General features: G+C 39.4%; 6 protein-coding genes across 7 annotated transcripts; 5 read left to right on the top strand and 1 right to left on the bottom strand.

Annotated features, from left to right (window-relative positions):
* The first annotated feature begins 23 nt into the window (after positions 1-23).
* Positions 24-751, top strand: LOC108859482 (defensin-like protein 11). The gene is made up of 2 exons (XM_018633387.2): positions 24-199; positions 287-751. The coding sequence occupies exons 1-2, from the start codon at positions 139-141 to the stop codon at positions 484-486; spliced, it is 261 nt and encodes an 86-aa protein (XP_018488889.2). The 5' UTR covers positions 24-138; the 3' UTR covers positions 487-751.
* Positions 752-759: 8 nt separating this feature from the next.
* LOC108859483 (heat stress transcription factor A-7b) lies at positions 760-2,493 on the bottom strand. Of its 2 annotated transcripts, XM_057011158.1 has the most exons (3): positions 1,956-2,493; positions 1,818-1,865; positions 760-1,388 (listed from the first exon to the last, which is right to left on the bottom strand). In XM_057011158.1, exons 1-3 carry the CDS (start codon positions 2,214-2,216, stop codon positions 834-836), a joined length of 864 nt encoding a protein of 287 aa, XP_056867138.1. In that variant the 5' UTR covers positions 2,217-2,493; the 3' UTR covers positions 760-833. The 2 variants fall into 2 exon arrangements, 1 of the variants encoding a protein (XP_056867138.1); XR_008946407.1 differs by lacking the exons at positions 1,818-1,865; positions 1,956-2,493 and adding an exon at positions 1,485-1,628 and having other exon boundaries at positions 1,266-1,388.
* Positions 2,494-8,869: 6,376 nt separating this feature from the next.
* On the top strand, positions 8,870-10,348 carry LOC108858697 (uncharacterized). Its single transcript, XM_018632580.1, has one exon. It carries the CDS (start codon positions 8,870-8,872, stop codon positions 10,346-10,348), a length of 1,479 nt encoding a protein of 492 aa, XP_018488082.1.
* Positions 10,349-10,912: 564 nt separating this feature from the next.
* LOC130494958 (uncharacterized) lies at positions 10,913-14,476 on the top strand. The gene has a single exon (XM_056985831.1). It carries the CDS (start codon positions 10,913-10,915, stop codon positions 14,474-14,476), a length of 3,564 nt encoding a protein of 1,187 aa, XP_056841811.1.
* Positions 14,477-15,326: 850 nt separating this feature from the next.
* On the top strand, positions 15,327-17,360 carry LOC108805408 (serine/threonine-protein kinase STY13). Its single transcript, XM_056985863.1, has 6 exons — positions 15,327-15,799; positions 15,892-16,013; positions 16,096-16,310; positions 16,413-16,587; positions 16,671-16,805; positions 16,897-17,360. The coding sequence occupies exons 1-6, from the start codon at positions 15,469-15,471 to the stop codon at positions 17,101-17,103; spliced, it is 1,185 nt and encodes a 394-aa protein (XP_056841843.1). The 5' UTR covers positions 15,327-15,468; the 3' UTR covers positions 17,104-17,360.
* A 1,338-nt stretch (positions 17,361-18,698) lies between these two features.
* LOC108858696 (homocysteine S-methyltransferase 2-like) lies at positions 18,699-20,119 on the top strand. Its single transcript, XM_056985830.1, has 4 exons — positions 18,699-18,759; positions 18,877-19,007; positions 19,084-19,287; positions 19,372-20,119. Exons 1-4 carry the CDS (start codon positions 18,699-18,701, stop codon positions 19,444-19,446), a joined length of 471 nt encoding a protein of 156 aa, XP_056841810.1. The 3' UTR covers positions 19,447-20,119.
* The last annotated feature ends 24 nt before the right edge of the window (positions 20,120-20,143 follow it).

Genomic DNA, 20,143 nt, shown 5'->3' with positions numbered 1-20,143 from the left:
ATGATCGTCACCTATCTATTGCTGAAAAAACTCTTTGGTCAACGAATATGTCTAGTACATAGATAACCTCTCCCCAACCTCATATTCCTAAGCTCATTTTCATTGAACTATAGCTAATAAGCAACAAACAAAGAAAAAATGGGGAAGATCATCATCAACCTCTCTACCCTTCTCCTCGTATTCTTGTTGGTTTCTACAGGTATTCTATTAATTTCAACCTTCGATCTGGCCTCTAGGATAACTTGATCTGAAAAGGCATACTAATTGGTATATATGATGATCATAGGATTAATGGACAAGGGGGAAGCGCAAGGGTGTAAGTGGGAATGCAAGGGTCTTCCAAACTTCAAGTGTTGGTTGGGTACTGCCGGACACAAACTTTGCAACGACTTTTGCATCAACGAAGGAGCCGCAAAAGGCGAGTGCGTCTCACACCCCGCCTCTAACTCCCACGCTTGTGTCTGTCGCAAGCCCGGCTGCTCCTAATTTTATAAATTTCAACCCCTCAGCACACGCGTCATTACGTATGTCTCACTCATATGTCCCTTGCAGCCAAGTTGTTGTTATTAGGGGTTGAGTTGAAAAAAAAAAACTTTTATTATGAATGGTTGTCGTGAATTGTGATGGATTTCCTTTTTAAAATAAAATGTTGTGGTGTTCATGCAACCCTAGTTTATACTATTTATGTATGTGTTTGTACTCTGTATCCATAAACACGACGTTGATCTTTCTCCAAAATTGTTTGCTTTTATTGAGCAGTACTATTATAAATATTATACATCTCCTTTGTATTTCATTAATTTATTGATAACTAGGTTCGAACAAGAACCTAGTTAACATGTGTTCACATTCGCCTCTTCTTCATCATCTTCATCCTTGTTCATTAGTAGTTCTTCCCAAAACCCGTCGTCGAGTTCCCTCTCCACCTCCTCAGTCCGTTGACGTCCATGTCCTTGCATCTCTAGTGCCAGAGCATCCAGCTCCGAAACGTGTCCCACCGTCTCCTGTTTGACCTGATCCATCGAAGCCTCCTCTAGTTCTTTCTTCTGCTGCTCGAGTAGCTGCTGCAGAAGAGCGGGGTTCTTCGCGACACGCCTCAGAAAAGACATCATATGTCTCTGTTTCCTCTCTGCTCCATCGATCCTCTGCTCCATGGCTTGGATATAGCCTCTCGCTCTCTGCTCCTGCTGTCTGAGTCTCGAGATCTCCATCATCAGAACATGCCTCTCTTGCCGCAGCTCGACGCAGGGGTCGCCTTGAGAGTGATGGAGCGAGGGAGGAGCAGAGGAGGAGGTTCGTCGCTTGATGCTTTTGAGAAGGTCTCTCTGTCCCATCAAGAAACCTTCATTCATAAATTCCCATCTCTCTGCCTCAATCTTTCTGAATCCCTGAGAATCATATATTATTATCAAGATTAGTAAAAAATAAGAGGTAAGGTTTCGCTTGCCATGTCTTCTTAAATAAAAGAGTAGTAATCAGCATACCACTGTAAAAATAATCCACCTTCAGTTTTTTTTTTTATATTATTGTTTCTGTTTTACGCTTAATAGATCGAAGAATGTCTCGCTCGGATGGAGCGAATAAGTGTCTTGTGGAATATATTTATAACATGGATAAAGTTTTTTTGCAAAAAAAAGAAAAAACATGGATAAAGTTTCTAGACGTTACCAAAAAAAAACTTTTTTTTTGTCACTGCTACCTAGAGTCTTTTTAACTTATTTCAACAACATTACCACAAAATAAACCAAAACCTCATACGGAGGTATGGGTTGAAAGTTGAAACAATGAATTCCACAAAATAAACCAAAACAAATTACCATTTCGCAGTAACTGGAGGCCGAACGCTTCGTCGAGGTCCTCCAGAACTATAAAGATCAGAGGGGAGCACAAAAAGAGTGAAAGAAAAAAATACAAACAAATTCCGTAGCAATGACGTGAGAAACAGAGATACTTACGTAAGTGTTGAGTTGTCTGACGAAACTGGAGAAGTTGTTGTGCTTGAAGTATAGAGGAAGAATAGTCGCGGAGAAAGAATGTGGATCCCACACGACAAAACTAATGCCTCCCCTGTTCCACGACACAATGTGGTTTGTGTTTGGATCGTCCACCATCTCGAAAGTCTTTGTCAGAAACGGACCTGGCCCTGGTTCTTGCAATCCTTCCATTGGCATCGGCATCGGCATCGGCCACGCTCTCGAACTCGACGATGGATCCATCTTCCTTCTTTGAATCAATAATAGACCTTCGATGATGACACCTTTGACCTAATATTGTTTTTTTCATAAGTTTTGGTGCAGGGGACGAAACGAATCATTTGGGTTTCTAAATTATTGAAGACTAACAACAAATAAACAAAAATGGGCTTGGAAAGACGCGGGAAGTGCGTCTTTTGAAAACACACAACACTCTGCTTTTGATGTGTGTTAGTTTATGGTAATTGAGGAAGAAGATGTGGTGAAGAGATTGGCCACGTATGTGACTTATAAATAGAAGAGTTAGATACGTATACAAAGCTTTTTTGGGTCAAATATTTAGCTGAACTTTCTAGAAATAGTACAAGACAATGGGTGCACCTGCGTATCCTTTCTTAGAACGTTCCGGAACTTATACTTTTGCAGATAATAAGGTAAAACCTAACTTGGAACCAATGATTAACATGAGATTATCACCTTATATTTTATTCAAACTATGCTACTTTTTCACTAAAACGTCACACTCTATGCACATCATCCCGATAAATAACATATTCTCTTTTTCTTATGTCAATTTTCATAAGATCACGCACTAATTTACATAATAAACCGAAATTTACATTTCAAACTTCTCTTGATAGTAAATACACTTAAACATGTTGACTGAAAAAAAAAGTAAATATACTTCAACAAATTTTATTTTTACTTATATTATAGAAAAGTAATTTCCACTTACATATATATATATACACATATATTTAGCCAAATATATTTTTCAATTCCTACCTTCAAATAACAGTCGTATATAAGTATAACGCTATTTCATATGCATGGTACACCCACTCTATATTCAACCTTAAATATAAAGTTATAAAGTAAATTAAGTTTTAAATTGAAGTTTGTATAAATGTGTAGACTTTGTTAAGTGATCACGATATACACAAGTTGATTGGTACGTCTGTAATTTTCCTAAAGAAAACACGCTCCAAGTCCAGAGTCCAAATTTCCAAGTTGCTTATGGATTAAGTTTGTGTTACTAAGCTACACGTGGCAAAGTTTAACTGCCACGTCGTGATTCGGTGTCTTGTGGATTGTGGTTGTGAACATGGTGGTGGCTGGCTGGCTACGCCAATCTATGCAACTTTGTATTTACGGGGGTGCATGTGACTAACCTAACTAAAGTTAAGATTGTGTTACCACTTTTTTTTTTTGCCATCTTAAAGTATCTATTCTATTAATTTTTCAGCATGACCAATTGATATAAAGTTATGTCCATCTATCTAAATCCATGATGCTTACCTTTAATCATTTCTCTATTTTTACATTTTATATATCAACGTAACCACCTCTTCTTCCCCACATTAATCGGGAACCAACCCTGCTGATAACTACATACATATGTAACTAACTGCATACATATGTAACTTTAACTTTATAAAGTAACTAACGGTTGTTAGGATTATATAGTTAGACCAGTTTAGACTATTTTACTAAAAATATGCTATTACAATTCTTATATAAAATTATGGTTTTATGGTATGTGTTATAATTTAGCATAACTGTGTATATATATGTATATTATTTATAGTTTGTAGTGCAATATTTTTAATAAACTAAAAATTAGTATATTTAAATTTTAAAATAAATCTTCAATTTGTATTCATAAATTTATGATTAGAAATTTAATAATAAAATATTAATAATTAATTTCAGACATATTTACAGAAAAAAATACAAAACAACACTATATATGCGCTTCAAGCACATATCAAGATCTAATATAGGTCTAACATTTTACCGGACCCGAGAAACCAAACTAGAACGGATCCGAAAATACAGGTTCAGATCCGAGTCTATGCTAAAATATTTATTGGATCTTTTTTATGGGGACCCACGAATCTCGGTTTGGATCTACTTCCTACAAGAGACCCAATCGGGTATTCGAAATACTCAAAAATTATTATATATTAGGTAAATTTGGATGATTGTGTGTATTTTGGATATTTCAGATATTTTTTTAAGTTTCGGGTTCAGGTTTTTAGGTATAATTTCAGGTTTCGGGTAAATTTTAGATCTCCAAAAAATATAATTTGGGTGTTCGGGTAAAATTTGAGGTACCTTTCGGGTTTTCGGATCTGATTTTGGGTAAGTTTCAGATATATTTTCTCCAGGTATTTTTAGGATTTGCAGGTACTTTTCGAGTTTTCAAATTCAGTTTGGATATGTCAGGTCTTTTCCGGGTCCTATATACCCAAATCAACCCGAATCCAAAAAAACTAAAATTACAAGTGTTTTACGGATATTAGAATTATATATCTGAACCGACAAGAGTTCGACAAGATCCGGGCCGAGTAGACCTGAAAAACTATAAATATCTATATGGATCTAAATTTTCAGGAACCGAAGAATGCGGATCCATACACATATATGACTACAAAAAAATATGATTAAGAAAAAAACACAAGTATTACAATTAAATATCTAGAAAAAAATTAAACAAAAAAAATATACATGTCCTTTTAAAAGAGCGGGTCAGAATCTAGATTCTGAAGACCCGAATGTTCTCAAATATTTAAAAAAATAGTTTCATTTGAAATAAAAAATCATATAAACTTTTTAAAATACACAAAAACAGATTTTATCAATACATAACGGGTCTAGGACAAAAAACAATAGTTTAAAAATATTAAACTTTTTATTTAAATTAAAATACTAAAAATAAAATCACGTGAAATAATTCACAAGTTTAATAGCAGGTTAATAAACAAAAATCATAATATGGGTCAGAATTATTTGGAGTCTTCAAAATTTTGGTCATATTTAAAATAACAAAAATAATTCATACAATAATTTTAGATAAATTTCATAAAATTCTTAACAAAATATAATTTATCAAGGATAAAAATATTCATGACATAAGATTAATTTTTTCAACAAAAAACATACCCGCCCTCTGAAGGGCAGGTCAGAATCTAGTTATTAATAAAGCCTAAAAAGACCAAAGAAAAAACCAACATACACACTGACCCAAAACCGAGCCCACACAAAAAAAAACAACCTAGCCCATTAGGCCACCTAAACTTCCAAGCCCAAGATGAAAAGGTCGTGACTCAACCTCCACCGCCCCACGTGTCGAACCCTAAGCATCCAGAACAACGCGTGTCGATGGTTGCAACATCACCATCTCAGCCGAGGAAGTCGCCGCCGGGACCACCGGTCGTCTCTCCATCGGAATCAAAATCATCGTCTTTGTCCTCAATTGGAAGTCGCCACTGAAACCAAACACTAAACTTCCCACCGGAAAACACCGGGAAACTCATAACGAACACCGAACGCCACTTCCGACAACAGTATCAGAAGTAAAGGAATTCAGGTTCAACACTTACGCCACAGCCTCAGAGAGCATCTAACTCGCGATCTCATCCGATCTTGGCCACCAATCACACACAATCGACCCATCATGCAGTGCGAGCAAACCCAAAAGAGACGAAAGCCGGCAACCACCACCGACGAAGGAAACGGCGCGGCCCCAGAGACCATAAGCCAACCATCCATCTATCATGAGATGCGATGCTGGAGACGAAAACGGTGATGAGAGAGATAAAAGAGGTTTTCCTCATCCCGGAGCCGAGGAAAACAGAGGAAAAGGGATCCCGGAGAACCCTTGCCTTCCAATTTACACATGCACCGAAAAGAAAAGTGAAAAAAGACAAAGGAAGGCCGGCCGACGGTGGCTAAGGGAGCCAAACTCGTCGACCGGAAACACAAGCAGCGGCAGTTTTGTAGAGATGGAAGAGAGCACTTTTTCTTTCTCTCTCTCCTCTTCGGCTTTTTAGATTCACAATAGATTGTGTTACCACTTAACGAAGCTGTATGATTAGCACTTGTACACGATTTGGTTTATAAGTTGATAAATGTAGGTTGGGTTGCCTGTCCCAGAATTCGTGACAATATGTTTTCTGTGGCGATGTATTTTTATTTCAGAAACAGGATCTTAACAAGTATGGGTTTGTGGAAACATGGAACCGCTATGAACATCAACGTATAGGACCCTCTCTTTCTTTTCAATACTAAAACTTTTGATGATTACCATCAAAAATTTTGTACTCCATTTGCAAACACAAAATACGAGCTAATATAGGAGGAATAGGAGCGAAGGAGGAGTAGAAGCGGCGGCCTCATAAATGGTTAACTAGTTAGCACTTCACTATTGAGAAAAAATCTGGCAGTCTTTCTTATTGTCCTTTAAATCAATCTCATCCATCGTTTGAAGATGGAGTTCTTATAAGTAATTAGATGCAAATTAATGTTCAAATGATGGATGGATTTCTAGAAACCTTACACACCATTAATAAGTTTTCAAAAACTTTTTATTTGAGTATTTCTTAGATGGATATTTAAAATTGGTGAGAACTTACTGAATTGGTTTTAGCAAAAAAAAAAAAAAAAACTTACTGAATTGGTATCTAAAATGAAGAACACCTATGCGCTGCCACATACGTTTCTCTAACCACTCTGTGATTGTTTCATAGAATTTATCTCTCACATAGTAGCATCTCATGCTACCAACTACCGTGGACAATTTTTAACAGGTTATTTGTATGCCATATTCTCATAAAATTATTTTGTGTAGATATGATTAGAAGATAAAAATGGTGTAAGTTATGAGTTATAACCATGTATCAGATTTCACTATTTTGGCTCTCTTTAATCTCTTTCACAAAGAACCACCATTTCTTGGCGATCAACTCACGATGAACATTTAACACATGCCTAACAAACTTAGTGACAATCATCTATCAGATTGCAATCCGCTTCCTCTATAGTACTGATTGATTGTTCTCGGCAAATGTCATCCCATCCCTTACCCAAAATTGTATGAATATATGCTTTAGATAGATACGTCATCCGTATAGCCTGACCTTATATATTCCACTGTATGTTTTGAGATTGAGGTGGGGCTCCATTTTTTTTGTAAGAAGATCACAAATGTCTCGCAGCTTATGTGCTCCAGTTTCTTTGGTTTGCACACGCAGTGAAGAGTATTCTCTTTGGACAAAATATCAACTGATTTCCAATTTGAACTTTAAAATTGTCCTGAAAAGTGTTAATCATGTAAAAGTTGGTTTTAACTATTAATTTATCATATTATGTCATATTTTATATTATTTTAATTCATAAATCAAAAATTTTATTAATTTATGGAATATTAAATTTATAGAATTTTCACTATGTATACGTGTAACTCATCATGACATAATAATGCATTCGGTATAGTAATGTAAATAGTGTATACCCAAGATTGCTCAAAGAATTGTAGATAGAAAGAAATAAGGTGTATAAAATATGTCAAACTTTCGTCAAAAAATATATGTCAAAATGTAAAAATGTAAGAGATCTCAAAATAACTTCGAGTTTGAGAAACAGAAAGATAAATAAATATAAAATCATGAGAGATAGGAAACGTAATACGATATATTCTGTAGAAAGAGTAAATTTAGGTTTTCAAAATAAATGTAAAAGGAAAATAATCTTAAAAAACTGTAAATGATAAAGAGAGAGAGAAATAGTTATGTATATTAGTTTATTTCAAAACCTACCAAAAAAAAATTAGTTTATTTCAAAAGACTATATTTTACATCTTTTTGAAACATTACATATTACATCTTTTTTTAAACATTATATATTACATCTATTACACACAAATAATTTCATTTTGGTAAAATGTTAAATATTATTATCAAATTTTCAATATAAGACAGAATTTGCAGTGGAAACAAATAGCCGAAAAAACAAAAAAAAAATACTAAACACATAATAAACAGTGGAATATACTAAAATAAATGAACAAGAGATCATTGCAAAAAAAACAGAACATCAGCGAAACTGTGAAAACTCTGAAGAAGAGGCATGAGTTTAACGAGTATATGGTTGCCGCGGAACGAAAGACATGAGAGGAATGAATACTTTAATAATTACTTTCTCCGTTTCTAAATAAAAGATGTTTTAGGTAAAACACGTTTATTAAGAAAATTACTTTTTCATCAAAAATAATTTATTAAAATTATAAATTTAAAACTATTTAACCAATTACAAAATAGAACTAATAAATTTGATTGGTTACACAGTTTTTGATATAAATTAAAATTACCTAAAAATATGAAAATATTTTATATATTGGAACAAACAATTATTCTAAACATCTTATATCGAAGGAGTACCTTACACACAAATATTAAGGTAATTATTGAGAGTTCTTGAAATAAATGTATTAGACAAAGGGAATGGGTGAAATGAATCTAGTAATAATTAATGAATAATAAGTGGAGATAATTTGGTTGGAGCTAGAGTGGGTTGCCAAGTACAAACTAACTGATAGAAATCGAGACATAGAGAGAGAGAAAGATGAGCGAGAATATGCTCTCAAGTTGCCCCAAGTGGGCTTAAGTTTGGTTTATCGGTTTGTGTGTATCGAAGACTTTTGAGGCAAGAGTGGTTAGAAGTTTTAACACGTTTTGTGGAAAAATTCAGAGATTTCCTTTCTTTATTGCTATATTCTGCTCTCTCTCCTGAAAAATTAAAGTGTTTCTTCCTGCTTGTTCTTCCGCTTTGAAGTCTGGGTGGTTGAGAAAAATAAAGTTCTTAGCTTTCTTGAAGTTTCTACAGCATCATATAAAATGTCGGCTGCCATGGACAGAGCTTTAATGGCTCTTTCGCTAGAAGATGAAGAAGAGGAGACTCCGTTTATCATGCCGGATCTTCCTGAGTTCAGTTCTTCTGAAGAAAACTCCCTAAGCCTTATGGGGAGAGCTCTTAACCCGGAATGCCAGAAGATGTCGGGTCTTATCCTAACAATGCCGAGAAAATGGCAAAAAGAAGGAAGAGTGAGAGGAATAGCTCTGTCTAATGAGAAGTTCCAGTTCATCTTCAACTCTGAGCATGACCTCCTAGATGTTCTGGACAAAGGGATTCAGACCTACAATGAATGGGCTTTGGTGCTTGAGAGATGGAAGGAGAATCCGCCGGACGATTACCTTCAGTTTGTGCCGATTTGGGTTCAAATAAGCCAGATTCCGGTGAACTACTACAACACTAAGGCTCTCTGGACTTTGGGAGACTTACTTGGAAAAACTATGGTAGTCGCATTTGATCCTTCTAAACCGATTACCCAACCTTTTGTGAGAGTACAAGTCCTCTTCAATGTGGCTCATCCATTGAAGAAATCCAGAGTTCTTGACCTTGGAGGTGGCAAAACGGCGACTATTCTTTTTCATTACGAGAAAGTGCAGAAGCGGTGTTTTACCTGCCAACGGCTCAACCATGAGAAGCAGGTCTGTCCCCTGGAAGTGAGGAAAAGACGGGAAGAAGCATCCTTGAGAAGAGAAAAGAGACTCATAGAACTAAACCAAAAGCTTCCAGTGCTATCAGATGACGACCCTCTTCATGGAGTCTTAGAAGAGTCGCAAGTTGGAACCAACCCCCTCACAGGAAGACCTAAGATAGCTAAAGAAGTTCTGGAGGAGATGAGAACTTATCTCATGACGGATACTGGAGAAGCTATTACGGTTAAAGAAGATCGAGTGAGGAAATCTGTGAGGGAAACTGAAAAAGATCCGGTGGCGCAAAAAGCCTTTCTCTGTCTGGAACCTGTGCCGGTTTTCACTAAAGATGTTAACAAGGGTAAGGGTCCAGTGTTTGACTATGGAGACAAAGAAATGGAGAGAAGAGATTTGGATCTCAATGTCAACCCAAATAAGCTGATGGCTGGAGCTTTCAAAGCATTCAGGCCTTCTCACTCATCATCCGCGATCTTTGCTGGAAGCTGGGAGTCAGATGAGAGCAGCGCTGCAAGTTCTTTGAAGCCTCTCTCTGATAATCCAACGGTATTTATGACTGGCTCCTTTGGGGCTGGTTCAACCGGGATTGTTAGAAAGAACCCTTCGTCAAGAAAAAGGCCTCCAAAATATATCAGGAAAGCTCGTTCATCAGGAGCAGCTAACCAGAGGATGGAGAACTATGGGGATAGAAGAGAAGGAAAGCAAGAAGTGGGAAGTAAGAAGAGAAAGATAACGGTTCAAGTGGAAGGAGGTCTGTCAATCACTAAGGCGAAGAGCCTAAAGGTGGTCCCAAATGAGGGACTGCCCAAGCCCCAATGAGCATTATGAGCTGGAATTGTCAGGGCTTGGGGCGGCCTCTTGGCCTGACAATTCAACGTCTGCGGGAGATGCGTCAACAACACTTCCCGGAGATACTGTTCTTGATGGAAACTAAAAACTGTCGTGATGTTTTAGTAGATTTAAAAGTATGGCTGGGGTATGATAGGGTGATTACGGTGGAACCTCGAGGCTTGAGTGGTGGTTTGGCTCTATTTTGTAAGAAGAACATAAGGCTCGATGTAAAATATTCGGATAAGAACCTGTTGGATGTTTTGGTGTATTTTGGTGATTGGTCTTTTTTCTTATCTTGTGTATATGGAGTCCCTGCGCAGGAGGGCAGAGAAGTTGTATGGGAAAGGATTATCAGAACTGGTCTGAATCGCAAAGAACCCTGGTGCTTAATCGGGGACTTCAATGAAATATTGAATAATGAGGAAAAGCTAGGGGGTCCTAGAAGAGATGAAGCTTCTTTTCAATCTTTCTCTGAGATGCTGAATCTATGTGACATGGAAGAGATGAGTAGTAAAGGAGACAGACTCACATGGGGGGGGGAAGAGATGTGGGATGTGGATTCAATGCTGTTTAGACAGAAGTTTCGGGAATAAAGCCTGGTCCAATTTATTTCCGGCCTCAAACCAAACCTTCTTGGAGAAGAGAGGATCTGATCATAGGCCTGTCTGGCTAAATCTTGGTGCTTCTCCGGATGTCTTTAAAGGGCAGTTCAGATTCGACAAGAGATTTCTGATGGAACCGAAGGTTAGAGAAGAAGTCAGTTTGATTTGGGCAAGGCACGGAGATGAAAGGCTCCTGGATGTCTCTCAAAAGATCAGAAAATGCAGAAATGTGATGAGTCAGTGGAAGAAGAAGAAGATCTTTAATGCTAAAGACAAAATTCAATTACTCCAAAATCAGTTGGAGTGGCTGCAATCGAGATCCTTTCCTTGCTTCTTCAAGATCAATGAAGTGAAGCGAAATCTTATGAGAGCATACAAGGAGGAGTCGATGTTTTGGGAACAAAGGAGCAGGGAAAAATGGTTGAACAAGGGTGATAGGAATTCTAAGTTCTTTCACTCAGCTGTCAAAGTTAACAGATCAAAGAACCATTTGCAGAAACTGAAAAACAAAGAGGGCATAGATCAATGGTCTGATGGGGCTAAAGCGGAGGTGGCACTGGAGTATTTCTCGGATCTTTTTAAATCTTCAAACCCAAGGTCCTATGCGCCAGTGCTCCAAAGCATGGAGAAGAAGGTAACAGCAGAGATGAACTGTGAGCTGACTAAACCAATATCGAAGGAAGAAGTAAAAGAAGCGATGTTCTCTATCGATCCGAACAGCGCTCCGGGCCCAGACGGAATGACAGGTTTGTTCTTTCAAAAGTTCTGGAGGGAGATTGGGGAGCAGGTCACTGAAGAGATTCAAGAAGTATTCATATCAGGGGTCATGCCGAAAGATTGGAATTTCACATACTTGTGTTTGATTCCGAAGATTCCTCATCCGGAACTGATGTCTGATTTGAGACCTATAAGTCTTTGCTCAGTGCTCTACAAATGCATAGCCAAGATTCTGGTTAAAAGGATGCAGCCGTGGCTTCAGCAGATTGTTTCAGTGAATCAATCAGCATTTGTGAGTGAAAGACTTATCTCCGACAACATCATCATAGCGCATGAAGCTGTACATGCTCTGAGATCTCACCCTGCCATTGCAAAGGACTTCATTGCAGTAAAGACGGACATGTCAAAAGCGTACGACCGAGTGGAATGGAGTTACCTTAGGTCTCTCTTACTGGCTATGGGTTTCTGCGGGATATGGGTGGAATGGATCATGATGTGCATATCTTCTCCGTCCTTTGCGGTTCTCATCAATGACCAACCTTTTGGTCTGCTGTCTCCACAGCGAGGATTAAGACAAGGCGATCCTCTATCGCCTTTTCTTTTTGTTTTATGCACTGAAGGGTTAACTCACCTCATGAATGTGGCCAATAGGAACAGGATTTTGGATGGAATGAGTTTCTCTGAAGAAGGCCCTACGGTTCACCACTTGTTTTTTGCGGACGACAGCCTGTTCTTATGCAGGGCTGAGGTGAACCAAGTGCAAGCGCTAAACAAGATTCTGCTGTTCTATGGAGAGGCGACAGGGCAGGTCATTAATCTCCAAAAATCCTCGATATCTTTTGGGGATAAGGTGGCAACAGAAACAAGAACTCTCATCAAGGAAGCCTTGGGGATTTTCAGTGAAGGCGGGGCCAGTAAATATCTTGGAGTTCCTGAATGTTTCTCTGGTTCTAAAGTTAATTTATTATCTTATTTGAAGGACAAAACTCAGACTAGACTGGAAGGGTGGTATCTCAAACATCTATCACAAGCTGGGAAAGAAATTCTCCTGAAATCCTCTGCATCATCGCTTCCAGTTTACCCAATGACGTGCTTCCGTCTCCCCAAAACGCTGGTCTCGAAGCTGTCTAGCCTAATGGCTAATTTCTGGTGGGGAGCTGATGCTCATTTAAGGAAGATACATTGGGTGGCATGGGACAGAATGTGTCTCCCCAAGCAACTCGGAGGTTTAGGTTTCAGAGACCTAGAGTGTTTTAATCAGGCTTTGCTGGCCAAGACTGCATCGAACATCATGACTAGACCTAACTCCTTGGTTGCCCGGTTTCTCTCGAGCCGATATTTCTCTAACGGTAACTTCCTATCTGCAGCCACTGGACAACGCCCATCCTTTGTATGGCGAAGCCTGGTATTTGGCAGAGATTTGGTCAGATTAGGACTTGTCCATAGGGTAGGGAATGGAAAAAACACGAGGGTGTGGATAGATAAGTGGGTGGACGATCCGGCTGAAGGTCCTAGACCTCCGTGGAGAAAGAATTACTTCTTTGATGTCAATCTGCTGGCATCTTCTCTCATTGATCAGCACACGAGAAGATGGGATCTGAATGCGCTGGAGCAGATCTTTGTGCCAGGGGATGTTGAAATCATCATGAAAAATCAACCGGTGATATCGAAAGAGGACTTCACGGTTTGGAAATACAACAAGAATGGCATCATCTCGGTCAAGTCAGCCTATTGGTTAGCTTCCTCTACCAAGACTAAGCTGAAGATGAGAGAAGTGGTATGTCTTCCTTCAATCAATCCTATCAAGGAGAAAATTTGGAAGATAATCACCTCTCCAAAGATTAAGGTTTTTTTGTGGAAGATGGTGAGTGATGCGATTCCAGTAGCTGAATTAATCAGGTCCAGAGGTATGAAAGTTGATGGAATTTGCCAGGTCTGTGGCGTATCTGATGAGACCATAAATCACATTTTCTTTGAGTGCACGTTTGCTAGACAGGTATGGGCTCTCTCTGGAATCCCGCATCCTAATGGAGGATTTCATCTATCATCGGTCTACGTTAATGTCCACCATCTAATGGAGATGCAACGACCGAGACAAGGAGAAGAGGATAAGCGAAGGAGATGGTCATGGATTCTTTGGTCCATATGGAAATCTAGGAATGCTTTGCTCTTTGAAGGGAAGTACTTTCTTCCTGAGGAGACTGTTGCCAAAGCTATACATGATGAAGAAGAGTGGAGGATGGCCCAGATTGTGGACAAAGAGTACCAGCATCTTGAGTCTCACCAGGTTTTGGAGAAGGTGAAGAAATGGAGTCCGCCACCTGAAAATTGGCTTGTCTGTAATTTTGCTTTTGACTGGTGCAAGCACAGAAGAATGATGGGAGGTGCGTGGGTTGTGAGAAATGAAAGAGGAGTTGTCATTTTTCATAGCAGAAGGGCTTTCTCCGATATCCACTCCAAAGAGGAGGCTAAACTTCAAGTTGTTCTCTGGGCCGTTGAAAGTATGCGCAGCATGAGAATCAACAAAATCATATTTGCTGGAGAGATGGATGATTTGCTGGGAGCGATGAACCGCCCTCAGGCTTGGCCCTCTTTCGGGTTTCAAGTAGGAGAAATTGAACTGGAGGCTCGAGGTATGGAGGAGATTAGATGGGAAGTGATCACGAGAACTCAGAATAGAGGTGCAACTTTGATAGCTCAAAGTGTGAAGAGACAAAACAGGGGGCAATCTTATGTAGCAAGGAGTCTTCCTTGTTGGCTCTTTGAACTCTTTGTGAATGAAAGTCGTGGCCTCTAGCTATCTTGAGTTTATTTTTTGGCTCTGCTGTTGAGCTTGGGTGGTTTTTTGGTGTTTGGTTGACTCTTAGAGTCCCACTAAGTATGACCGTTGTATTAGGTGTTTGCAAAGTATATATGAAGCTAATGATATTTTCAGTGAAAAAAAAAAAGAGTGGGTTGCCAAAATTACATTCCATGGTTCACTGCTAAAGAAAAGTCAAAGTCAACAGGTTTCAACCAAAAGCTATGTAAACTAGAGAGAGCTAGAGGACATGTATATGGTTGGTTTAGACCAAAAAGTACTATATGGTTGGTTGTGAACCTGTGGTAGGTATTTTGGAGGGGGTTAACTAAAAATGCTATAACAAGGACAATCTATATACACACGACACCCGGAATATAGGAAGAGAAAAAGAGAAGTTTCAGCGTTTAGTGTATTCCAAAGATGGCGTGAGAGAAAGAAGAATCTGTCAAACCCTTTAACAAAAAAGAAAGAAAGAAGAATCTGTTGCTCAAAATAAATAAAACAGAGAAAGAAGAATCAAACATAACTTAAATATCATAAATTTCGAAATAAAGGGAGTAAATAATGTTTGCTCAAAAGAAAAGGGGAGTAAATAATATATACATAAATGAAAGAAAGGGGCAAAGGAATAAATTAGGTTCGAGCCAGCGAGAGAAGTTGGGCGGTGAAACAGTCAAAAAGACAGATGAGTTGGTCTCTCACCAACCCCTCTACCTATTATGTCTCGGTCTAATCCAAGTTTTTTCTTTCCTTGTGTGTGTGTGTGTTTGTGGTGACCGCAATCATTCAACCAATCAATCAAATCTTATTTCTTCCTCTCTTTTTCAACTCTTTTGTCTTTTGTCCCTTAGAATTTTTTGTTGTCGCTCTCTCTCTCTCCACCACCACATAACATAATTTTTGCGGTCCTAGCACTTGTCCTCAACTCCAACTGATTGAAAACCTTAAACTCTGCTATTTCCATCGCTACAGAGAAAGAGAAATCCATGGCGTCAGGCGGCGGCGGAGAGGCGGCGAGATCGCTGGAAATCGGATCGGATCAGAAATTAGGGGGAGTAGGGAGCAGGAGCGCTGGAGGAGGAGGAGGAGGAGGTCAATACTTCAGGGCTGATACTCTTGATTTCAGTAAATGGGATTTGCATATGGGTCAAACCTCCTCTTCCTCCTCTGCTGCCGTCAAGTCGTCCACATCCACAAAAGCTTCGATGATGCACGAATGGGAGATCGACCTCTCCAAACTCGATATGAAGCACGTTCTCGCCCACGGCACTTATGGCACTGTCTACCGCGGTGTCTACGCTGGCCAACAAGTCGCAGGTCCCCTATTTATCCGACTCTCTATTGTTTTTTTTTAAAATAAATAAATAATAATTTCGTAACAGAAAGATTGGTTATGGTTGATTTTGCAGTGAAGGTGTTGGATTGGGGAGAAGATGGTCAATCAACAGCTGCTGAAACTACAGCTCTGCGCGCTTCTTTCGAGCAAGAGGTTGCCGTCTGGCAGAAGCTCGATCACCCCAACGTTACCAAGGTATGTGGTATTAGTATTATTAGAAGAAGAAGAAGAATGAAGCTTTTGAATTTGGATTTTTTTTACAATTTTTATTTATCAGTTTATAGGAGCATCCATGGGGACATCTGATCTGAAGATCCCTCCAGCTAATGATTCTAGCGGACGTGGCAACGGAGGAGCACATCCTGCCAGGGCCTGTTGTGTTGTCGTTGAATACGTTGCTGGAGGCACCCTCAAGAAGTTCCTCATCAAGAAATATCGCAGCAAACTCCCCATCAAGGATGTCATTCAGCTCGCTTTGGATCTCGCTAGAGGGTAAACTAACTATTGTCTCTCTTTTTTTTTAATATATATTTAAATGCGTGACGTGACGAGGAATTGTTGATTATATACTCTTTTTTTCGCTGTCTCGAAAAGGCTGAGTTACCTGCACTCCAAGGCGATAGTACATCGGGACGTGAAGACAGAGAACATGTTGCTTGAAACTAACAAGACGCTCAAGATTGCTGATTTCGGAGTTGCTAGAGTCGAAGCTCAAAACCCTCAAGACATGACGGGTGAAACTGGAACACTTGGATACATGGCACCTGAGGTATTTTGTATTTTGATCCTTTTGTGTTTTTTTAAAAAAAAAATATATATATATTAAAAAGGTTAGGCTTTTGGGGTGGATAGGTTCTTGAAGGAAAGCCTTACAACAGGAAATGCGATGTGTATAGCTTTGGTGTATGCCTCTGGGAGATATACTGTTGTGACATGCCCTACGCTGACTGTAGTTTTGCTGAGATCTCTCATGCCGTCGTTCATAAGGTCTCTCTCTCTCTGTCTCTCCCATTCTAAAACAAGCTAGGTTTTAATCAGAAAAAGAAAATCTAATCCCTTCTCTTTCGTTGTTGATCAGAATCTGAGACCAGAGATTCCGAAATGCTGCCCACAGTCAGTGGCAAACATAATGAAGAGATGCTGGGACCCGAATCCAGACAAGCGTCCGGAGATGGAGGAGGTAGTGAAGCTACTCGAAGAGGTGAACACAAGCAAAGGCGGTGGAATGATACCACCAGACAAGTTTCAGGGGTTCCTCTGTTTCTGTAAACCTCGTGGCCCCTGATCTCTCTCTCTCTCTCTCTCTCTCTCTCTCTCTCTCTCTCTCTCTCTCTCTCTCTCTCTCTCTCTCTCTCTCTCTCTCTCTCTCTCTCTCTGTGATATTCTGCGTGATGATTTTTGGATTTTCTTCTTTTTTTTTTGTTTCTCTCTTTTGGAGACTTTCAAGTTAGATAAGAAAAAACTCTCATTCTGCTCTATATATGTATTTATACTACAGCCAGTCTGGTCGTGTATAAAATTGATGATAAAGCTTTGAAACTTTTTCTTTTTTTTTCGCCGGGGGTGGGGTCATATATGTCCCTCTTTGGAGGTCTGGTGATCGGTAAAATTTTAAATATGTAATTTAGGTAACAAAACGCCGAGGGAGAAAGAGAGAAAAACTAAGTGGGAAGAAGACATAAGGCTACAGATATTAAAATATCCACGAGTGTAAATAACACATGAGTAAGAGTAGTAGTAGTTCACATTCTTGGGTGGTTTGTCCACCTTGCGTCGAAGTCGGAGGCTTTTAGCTCGATGAAAGAGTTCTTGAAACAGACAGGAGGCTATGCGATTATAGACGGAGGGCTACCAACGGAGTTCGAGAGACATTTGACTTTCTGGTATGATGTTTGAACACATTTGGTCATCTGCTGCGCTGCATTGGCACATCTGGCCCTAGATCCTTGCTCTCTACAGTCACTGAAGCTTGTGACTCTTTAGGTTGGAAAATAGCATCACTGGACTTGCAAGTGCACCATACAACAATTGCTCTGCCCCTCCCAAACGACATTGATGACTATTATGAATGGTATGTGGGAGGAAGCGCATTAACTGTATAATCTTCAGCCCTTATGTGGGAAGCCTTGAGGCCAAAGGCTGGAAAGAAGCAATGGGCAGATTGTGTTTGGTTTAAAGGTTCGGTCCCTAAACACTCCTTTTAAGATGTGGGTTGCAAATGCGGACAAACTTCCTACAAGAGTAAGGCTGGCTTCTTGGGGACCAGAGACAAGGAACCATTTGCTACTCACCTGTCGATTTAGCTTGGAGGTTGGCGTCTGTCCCTCCAACGATTAAACCCACCTGCAGGATTATTTACTTACTGACTGGAGCGAGCTCCTCTCTTGAATCAGATCATCTGCTGTATCAAAGTCCACCTGCTCTTCGAAAACTGGCAGCTCAAGCAACTATATTTCATCTTTGGAAACAGAGGAATAATGTGTTATCTGAATCGTTGCTCGACTTCAGCTGCTCGACTAGGTTTTGTGATCATTATAAATTAACCCTAGATTTAGATTTAGATTTTAATTGCAATTTTCTTTAATGAAGTAGAGCAATATTCTCGTTTCATTATTTGGTAACATATATTAACCAGATATACATACAAAGACTTACTGATTCCACTGGCACTGACAATATTTAAAGCTGACGACATTCTGAACCCTAAACCTTATTTTGGTAGTTGTTACTTGTTAGTGTTCATCTTTCTCCTTTTTTTGTGTTGGAATATCTCTTTTTCTACTTGCACTTTCTATGTTTCTTTTTAGTGGGGATTCTATGGTTTTCTTTGGGCATTGCTACTAAATGGCTTGATTCTCGTTTCATAATGCTAGCGAAATCATGGATGATAAGATTCTTAAAAAGCGACCTATACTAGTTGCAGCATCAGTTGGTAGCTCTGGTGCTTACTTGGCTGATGGATCATAATACAGGTTTTTGCTGCTCTCATGAACTACACTGTTCATATTTTTCTTTATTTTCATTGCCTCCTTAAAAACGTATTTCTTTTAATTGTCAGTGAGAATCTATGGTGATTTGATCACACTGGAAACACTCAAAGATTTCCACCGGACACTATTGCACGTTCTGGGAGAGTCTGGTGCTGATATAATAGCATTTGAGACCATTCCAAGCAAGGTAGAGGCTCAGGTACTGTACTGATCGACTTTGATGTTGTTAGCTTCCTCTGGTGGGGTGTTAATCAGGTTTGAATTAATCTTTCTAGGCATTTGCTGCCCTGTTAGATGAAGGGGACGTGGAGATTCTAAGGGTTTCGTTTAACTCCAAGGATGGGGTGAACGTGGTTAGTGGAGGAGATTCCATCAAGGAGTGTATCGCCTTAGCTGACGTCTGTGAGAAAGTAGTGGCGGTTGGGATCAACTGCACCTCTCCAAGATTCATGGAGGGCCTAGTCTTGGAGATAGGAAAGGTGCTGCATGCTTTTGTATTATATCCAACACATTGGGTAAATCTTTTTCTTAAAAAGGCTTTGCACATAACTTTGATGTCGTAGGTGACGAGCAAGCCTATACTAGTGTATCCAAACAGCGGAGAAAGATATGATGCTAACCGGAAGAGTGGGTTGTAACTTGTAGGTCACGGTATCATCAACGTTGGTTGGAGACAAGGAAAGTAACAGTAATAGTAATAGTTGGTGTGATTTTTTGGTGCAGGAAAACGCAGGAGTTGGGAATGAAGACTGTGTCGTACGTAAAGAAATGGATGGATGCAGGAGTGTCATTGCTGGGAGGATGCAGCTGCCGCATAACACCAGCCACCATCACAGCCATTCACAAGCGACTTGTCACCCGCATATCTCTCTTCTATTCTTCTTAATTAGCTTTCAAACCTCCACCTTCACTCTCACTCTCTCTGAACCTTTTATTCTTAACTAGCTTTCAAACCTCCACCTTCTAATTAGCTTTTAATAATGGTCAGCCACGTTTGATCAAAAAAAAAATGGTCAGCCACGCATAGCAAGGTTCCCTTTTCCAAGATCCTTTGGAGTATTCTTTCTTTAAATCTCTTAGCCAACTCTTTGTTCAGATGTTACAAAAGTGTTTTTTCCCGGGTATGCAGTGGGACGACGAGGGCGAAAGCGGACCCATGATTGGATGAGCCACACAAGACCTCTACTCTACGGTTGACATTTGTGACTACAAGTACCCAAAGTTTACCCTGTTTTTTTTTTAATACATTAGGTTTGTTTATATGTAAGATGTCTCAATGCTTGAACGTTGAGCTTGTAGTTGTACCGTACGGTTGGGGAATTATGAGATGTGATG

This window comes from Raphanus sativus, chromosome 5 (assembly GCF_000801105.2).
Source record: "Raphanus sativus cultivar WK10039 chromosome 5, ASM80110v3, whole genome shotgun sequence".
Classification (NCBI taxonomy): Eukaryota; Viridiplantae; Streptophyta; class Magnoliopsida; order Brassicales; family Brassicaceae; genus Raphanus; species Raphanus sativus.
Note: the sequence above shows the minus strand (reverse complement) of the source record. Positions and strands in the feature narration are given on the sequence as shown.

Excerpts from the sequence above, each read along its gene's own strand:
- LOC108805408 (XM_056985863.1), top strand. The coding sequence starts at position 15,469 with ATGGCGTCAGGCGGCGGCGGAGAGGCGGCGAGATCGCTGGAAATCGGA. Across the intron at positions 16,588-16,670 it reads TTGGATACATGGCACCTGAG|GTTCTTGAAGGAAAGCCTTA; the intron begins GTATTTTGTATT and ends TGGGGTGGATAG. Across the intron at positions 16,806-16,896 it reads CTCATGCCGTCGTTCATAAG|AATCTGAGACCAGAGATTCC; the intron begins GTCTCTCTCTCT and ends GTTGTTGATCAG.
- LOC108859482 (XM_018633387.2), top strand. The coding sequence starts at position 139 with ATGGGGAAGATCATCATCAACCTCTCTACCCTTCTCCTCGTATTCTTG. Across the intron at positions 200-286 it reads ATTCTTGTTGGTTTCTACAG|GATTAATGGACAAGGGGGAA; the intron begins GTATTCTATTAA and ends TGATGATCATAG.
- LOC108858697 (XM_018632580.1), top strand. The coding sequence starts at position 8,870 with ATGTCGGCTGCCATGGACAGAGCTTTAATGGCTCTTTCGCTAGAAGAT.
- LOC108859483 (XM_057011158.1), bottom strand. The coding sequence starts at position 2,216 with ATGGATCCATCGTCGAGTTCGAGAGCGTGGCCGATGCCGATGCCGATG. Across the intron at positions 1,866-1,955 it reads TCAGACAACTCAACACTTAC|TTCTGGAGGACCTCGACGAA; the intron begins GTAAGTATCTCT and ends TGATCTTTATAG. Across the intron at positions 1,389-1,817 it reads CCTCCAGTTACTGCGAAATG|GGATTCAGAAAGATTGAGGC; the intron begins GTAATTTGTTTT and ends TATGATTCTCAG.
- LOC108858696 (XM_056985830.1), top strand. The coding sequence starts at position 18,699 with ATGGATGATAAGATTCTTAAAAAGCGACCTATACTAGTTGCAGCATCA. Across the intron at positions 18,760-18,876 it reads AGCATCAGTTGGTAGCTCTG|TGAGAATCTATGGTGATTTG; the intron begins GTGCTTACTTGG and ends TTTAATTGTCAG. Across the intron at positions 19,288-19,371 it reads TAGTCTTGGAGATAGGAAAG|GTGACGAGCAAGCCTATACT; the intron begins GTGCTGCATGCT and ends TTGATGTCGTAG.
- LOC130494958 (XM_056985831.1), top strand. The coding sequence starts at position 10,913 with ATGTGGATTCAATGCTGTTTAGACAGAAGTTTCGGGAATAAAGCCTGG.